This window comes from Mirounga leonina, unplaced genomic scaffold (genome assembly GCF_011800145.1).
Source record: "Mirounga leonina isolate KUSES-001 unplaced genomic scaffold, KU_Mleo_1.0 Mir_165, whole genome shotgun sequence".
NCBI classification, from domain to species: domain Eukaryota; kingdom Metazoa; phylum Chordata; class Mammalia; order Carnivora; family Phocidae; genus Mirounga; species Mirounga leonina.
The window spans coordinates 11,108,435-11,114,434 of record NW_023270415.1 but is presented as its reverse complement, the minus strand read 5'-3'; the positions used below and the strand labels follow the sequence as shown (position 1 = coordinate 11,114,434).

Below are 6,000 nucleotides of genomic sequence, written 5' to 3'. Positions count from 1 at the left end.
CCATTTTGGGAAACAGTTTGGCAGTTTCGCAAACATTTAAACACAGAGTTACCCCATGACCCAGCAATTCCACTCCTAGGTATGTAGTCAGTAGACATGAAAACATCTGTCGATGCAAAAACGTGAACAGCAATTTTCTTTGCAACATCATTCATAATAGCCAAATGATGAATGAATTAACAAAATGTGGTATATCCACACACTAGAATACTCTCCAGCAATAAAGAATGAAGTACAGGGCGCCTGGGTGGCTCAGTTGGTTAAGCGACTGCCTTCGGCTCAGGTCATGATCCTGGAGTCCCTGGATAGAGTCCCGCATCCGGCTCCCTGCTCGGCGGGGAGTCTGCTTCTCCCTCTGACCCTCCCGACCCTTCCCCCTCTCATGTGCTCTCTCTCTCTGTCTCTCTCTCTCAAATAAATAAATAAAATCTTAAAAAAAAAAAATTAAGTACAGATGCATGAATGAACCTGAAAAATATTTATGCTAAATGGAAGAAGCCAGACATAAAAGGCTACATAATGTATGATTGCATTTGTATGAAATGTCAGGAAGAGGCAAATTCATAGACACAGAAAAGTTGATCAGTTGCTTGCTAGGGTTGGGCTTAGGGAGCGTAGGGTTGATAACTGAAGAGTACTGGGGGAGCTAATAACTAAAGGGTATAGTGGTGCGTATCTGTGACTATACTAAAAACCACTGAATGGTACATTCTAATGGGTGACTTGCTTGGCATGTGAGTTCTATCTCAATAAAGCTGTTAGAAAAAGAGAAAAAACTCATGCGACCGAGTATTTCAGCTACCAAGAGATCGAGAGTCCCAAACATTGTCATTTCGAGTCCCCGTGGCCAGCAGAGCGGGGTAGTTCATGGGCAAGCATCCATCTCCATGCGTGCAACATTAAAAACGCAGCGGTGCAGCGGTGCAGCGGGCAGCGCAGCGGGGAACGTTCGGCGTGTTGGGACAGACCGCAGGTTGGCCCCGGTCCTTCGCGGGTCCCCCGGGGCCTGAGTGTCGGGAGCCTCGGGTCAGCGCGCGCCCCTCCTCCGGCCTGAGTCACGGCGCCGCCGGAGTCCCCACGCGATCATGCTCTGCTGAGCGCGGCCCGGACGCCGCGGGCCCTGGGGCGTAGCGTCGGGCGGTCGGGCTGTGGGGCGCCCAGCGCCGCCACCGCTCGCGAAGCCAGGCCCCAGGCGCGCTCCCCTCCCGGCCGGCTCCTCGCACGCCGGCTCGCCGGGCCCGCCTCCCGGCCGCGTCCCTGACCCCTCGCGGACGACAGCGGCGCCCGAGCCGTGCGTCCCCGCGCGCCCGCGCCCTGCCCTCCCTCCATGGCGTTTATCCGGAAGAAGCGGCGGGAGCAGCAGCTGCAGCTCTACTCCAAGGAGAGGTTAGCGCCTGCCCGGGCCTCGCGGGCGGCGGCGGGAGGGCGGGAGCAGGGTTGCCGGAGGCCGGGGACCTGCTCGGGGGGCGGGAGCGGGGCTGCCGGCGGGGGTCGGAGAGCCAAGTCCAGGTGTGGGGGCCCCGGCACAAAGGCCGAGGCCCGGGGCGTGCTGGGCGCTCGGCCGGGGGTCGCGGCCAGAGCCCGGGAGCCAGGTCGGGGTCGGGGCCGGGGCCGGGGCCGGGTCCCACAGCGAGCCGAGCGCAGGCGGAGCTACGCTGGTCCCGGCGGCCGCGGCCCCGCTCACCCGGAAGAGGCCGCGCGGGTCCCGGCGTGGACTCCCTCGCTGGCGTCCGGCCCCGAGCGCGAGCCCCGGCGTTCTCTGGAGGGGTGCGGCTGGGGGGTGCGCGGGCCGGCGGCCTCCCTTGGCCCCCGGGCGCCGGCGCTGGGTCCGGGCAGTGCGTGGGGAGCCGCAGGGTTGTTCCGCCCGGGCGGCACCGTGCGGGCGCCGACCACCCCGCCTGCACCGGGGCAGACGCGGATGCCTCGCTTCACTGCGCCCTTTGCCACCGACTTCTTCAGACGGAAGGCGCAGGCCTGCCCAGCTCCCCGCCCGGCTGGGCCGCGAGGTGGGCCGCAAGAAAGGCCTTACTTAGTCTGAGAAAAGCCAAGCGCCCCCCACAAACGTGTTCTACCGAGCAATGGGCTTCATTATTTGTAAGTGTATTGGAAGGCTTTGCATTCGACCGCTCGGTGAGGCACAACAGTCATTATCCCCAGATCCCAGGAAGGATTTGGGGTCCCACGACAAGCAGAAGCTCAAATGATCTCAGAGCAGCACCGTTTTAGTTTCTGATTCTCAGCCTCCAAAGGAAGTCGTTTGTTAAAAAAAAAAACAACAACTCACTTCTGCTCTAAGTATATTTCTGGGGAACGAAGTAACTTGCCGATTTTCGGGTCTGTGGTCCCAGGTGCCAAAGGAACTGGGAATGAATCATTTCACAGTTATTTTGATTGTGAGAACAAGTTAGCCAGGAGTGCTGCTAGTCTGTCACTCTGTTGTGTGATCAGTGGTGTAGGGAAGGAAAAAAATTTTCTTTACCCTTGAAGGTCTTCCAACTGGACTAAATGAAGTTTACATAAAATAGATTAACAGGAGGAGAAAACCAAAGTTTTATTACCTGTAAGCAGAGGTCTGATATTAAAATAGAGACCTAAAGAAATGACCAAGGCAGGTAGTTTTTATACATTTTAGACAGAGAGACCATACCTTTGTGAGGAATTGACAGGATAAAGAAAACAGGTGTTTGGGAGCTTTAATTAGAAGGGGATTCTAGGCAGAATTTAGGTTGAGGTAGTAGAATAGAAAAAAACAAGGTTTGTTTCTACAGCTTTCTTGGCTTCTAAGTCCCTGTCTCTGGTGATAAAGATGTCTTTTTACTTCTTAGTACAGGGAAGATACTTCTCTTATGGGAGATTTGTTTCCTGCTTTCAGGGGGACAGAGGAGGGTCTGAGTGACCTTGCACTGGCTATTTCTTAAGTAACTTTTATTTAAAATAGTATGCCAAAGGGGCACATTTTGGGACAGCCTGCCCTTGGCCCCTACAGTGGACACCCAACAAAGCAGATTATACATGGAAAAAAAGGTGTAGACTTTAAGGTTTGTGTGATCTTGCAGCATCCACACTTATTTTATAGGTATTAACTTGACTCATTTCGTCCATACATTCATATCCTTTTCTAATCTCTAATGTTGGCCTGGCCAGGATATCCATAGTTTAAAATTTCAGTCTCCGCTGTCGAGAAGAAGATAAGATGTATCAAAAAAGCATATCTTAGATATGGCTTCTGAGAACGTTTTGCTTTTTTTTTTTTTTTTTTTTTAAAGATTTTATTTATTTCACAGAGATAGCGAGAGAGGGAACACAAGCAGGGGGAGTGGGAGAGGGAGAAGCAGGCCTCCCGCCGAGCAGGGAGCCCGATGTGGGACTCGATCCCAGGACCCTGGGATCATGACCTGAGCCGAAGGCAGACGCTTAACGACTGAGCCACCCAAGTGCCCCGAGAACGTTTTGCTTTTGTGATTAGGTTTTATCCACAGAAAGACTTACCTTTTAATAATAAATAATAACTGGACCCTAATAAAGTAACTCACACTTGTAGAGGCTCTTCTGACTTCATTAATAATGCTTGTCTCATGTGGAAGGAACTTGAATAGAGTTTCTTTGTTCTGTACCAACAACATTAAGAATTGGGGGTATTCTGTATTAAGTAGATGGATGTGCAAATTTGCATTCTAAGAACTTAGAAACACTTAAATTGCCATCATGTTCTGTGATCAAAGAGTCATTTGTAACAATTTTGTGGCCTCTCAGATATAGAGGAAAACCTGTTTTCTTTAGATCTGCTGTTAATTCCATAGCTGTAATTTTTGTTTAATTTGGTTGGTTTATACAGCTCTGCAGTGTCATGCAAATCTTAAAGTCTGCACTTGGGTTTGAGTGTATAATCTGCTTTGTTAGTATCTATTGATCAGACAATGTGACAGGCTAGCAGCACCGAGATAACTGTAGCTCTCACAACCAAAACATTTATTCATCCATCAGGAGGCAGCCGCTATTCCTGAGCATCAGTAATCTGAAGACGTTGATGCCGCCTATCTTTGATATATTTGAATCCTCCTTGCTGACTGCTCCAATTCTTTAATGCTCAGCTCCCTGGCTTTGCAACCTTGGGCTGATAAGCAGACTTCGACCCAGAAGGTGTCGATAGAGTACTGGTTGGATGAAAGGAATCTGTCTCACAATTAGGTGTGGGCTAGAACCAAGCAGTCCCTATAAATCTTAGAATGCACTCTGAAAGACAAGAATATTTTATTTTTTTTATTTTTATTTTTTTTAAAGATTTATTTATTTGAGAGAGCGAGAATGAGAGAGAGACAGTACATGAGAGGGGGGAGGGTCAGAGGGAGAAGCAGACTCCCCGCTAAGCAGGGAGCCCAATGTGGGACTCGATCCCGGGACTCCAGGATCATGACCTGAGCCAAAGGCATTCACTTTACCAACTGAGCCACCCAGGCACCCTAAGACAAGAATTTTTTTTTTTTTTAAAGATTTTATTTATTTATTTGACAGAGAGAGACATAGCGAGAGAGGGGAACACAAGCAGAGGGAGTGGGAGAGGGAGAAGCAGGCTTCCCACGGAGCAGGGAGCCCAATGCGGGGCTCGATCCCAGGACCCTGGGATCATGACCTGAGCCGAAGGCAGATGCTTAACGACTGAGCCACCCAGGCTACCCAAGACGAGAATATTTTAAACCAACTTTATTTCTGCACAGATTTTTCCTGGCTCATCCCTTTGTGGCAATAAACACCAATTAGCACAATGACTGATATAGGCATTGGCTCAGGCGTACCCAAGAGAACTGTTACTTTCCTTGGGACTGCTTCAGAGGTGACCCAACGAAAGGCCTCACTTCTTCAGAGTTGTGAGTTCATTGGCCCCCTCTCATGCTGCTTTCAAGATTTTAGATTTCTACCACTACCAAATAATGATCTCAGGAAAGGAGAAGCCTGAAGTTAGCTTTTATTTCTTTTAGTATTAAACTGATGCTACTGCATTTAGAGTAAGTGATATTTCTACACAGGTAGAAGCAGAGAGACGGATTGGGAGTTTCTTCAATTGGTAGCTTAGACCAAGATGGGGGCAGAAGAAATGAAGAAAGGTGGATGGGTGTTAGATGTTTTTAGTAGAATGGACAGGTCTTGGTATGATGGATTTCATATAGAAGGTAACAGAGGAAGAATCCCAGCTAGACTTGTCAGGTAAAATACAGGATGCCGAGTTAAATTTGAATTTCAGATGACTAGTGAAAAATCTTTTAGTCTAAGTAAGTCCCATGCAACATTTGGTACATACTTATATTAAAATTTTTTGTGACTTATCTGAAATTCATATTTAACTAGGCATCCTGTATTTTTATTTGCTCAACATGGCAGTCCTCTCAGGTTTCTGGCTTGAACAACTGTACAGTGGTGCCACTTACTAATAATGTTTATAAAGAAATGCTTTGGTAATTTGCAGTATTAGAATACAAAGAGATACTTGGTCATTAAAGTTAGGTACACTAGTATCCTGGTTAAGACATAGATGCCAGAAACTATATTGATTTTACTGGTTTTTAAAAATGCACTGTGTAGGTGTTAATGAAGATAAATGGAAAAAAAATTTTAAAAGACGATTCACATATCTTTCTTTGGAGTTGTTGGAAATAACAAATGTGCACAGTGGGTTAGCAGATAAGGATATTTTACAGAAGGCTGCTATTTAAGATATTTATATTTTAAGATTTAGGAGTAGGCTAATTGTTAAATATTTTTATCTTCACATCTAGGAGTGGTGTGATGGAATAATAGCTATTTTTTTCTTGGGTGATTAGAAATTTAGATAGTTGAGGCATGCTCCTACTGGGGGAGAGTCAAATTTATCTCTCTGTAATGTTGTACAACAAATTACTTAGGTGTAGCTTGTAAGCTGTTACATCCCAGGGTGAAACATTAGTAATCATGAATTCTGTATTGAGCACACATATTTCCTTAATAGTTTTATAGGCACTTCTTAGA

At 47.6% G+C, this 6,000-nt stretch overlaps 1 protein-coding gene across 4 annotated transcripts in view; it reads left to right on the top strand.

Moving 5' to 3' along the window:
• Positions 1-1,159: 1,159 nt before the first annotated feature.
• Positions 1,160-6,000, top strand: part of NSMAF (neutral sphingomyelinase activation associated factor) — a 55,725-nt gene continuing 50,884 nt past the window's right edge. For all 4 annotated transcript variants that reach the window (XM_035011204.1, XM_035011202.1, XM_035011203.1 and 1 more), the window contains exon 1: positions 1,160-1,386. In XM_035011204.1, the coding sequence (XP_034867095.1) occupies positions 1,328-1,386 (59 nt within the window). In that variant the 5' untranslated portion in view covers positions 1,160-1,327. The remainder of the gene's footprint in view (positions 1,387-6,000) is intronic.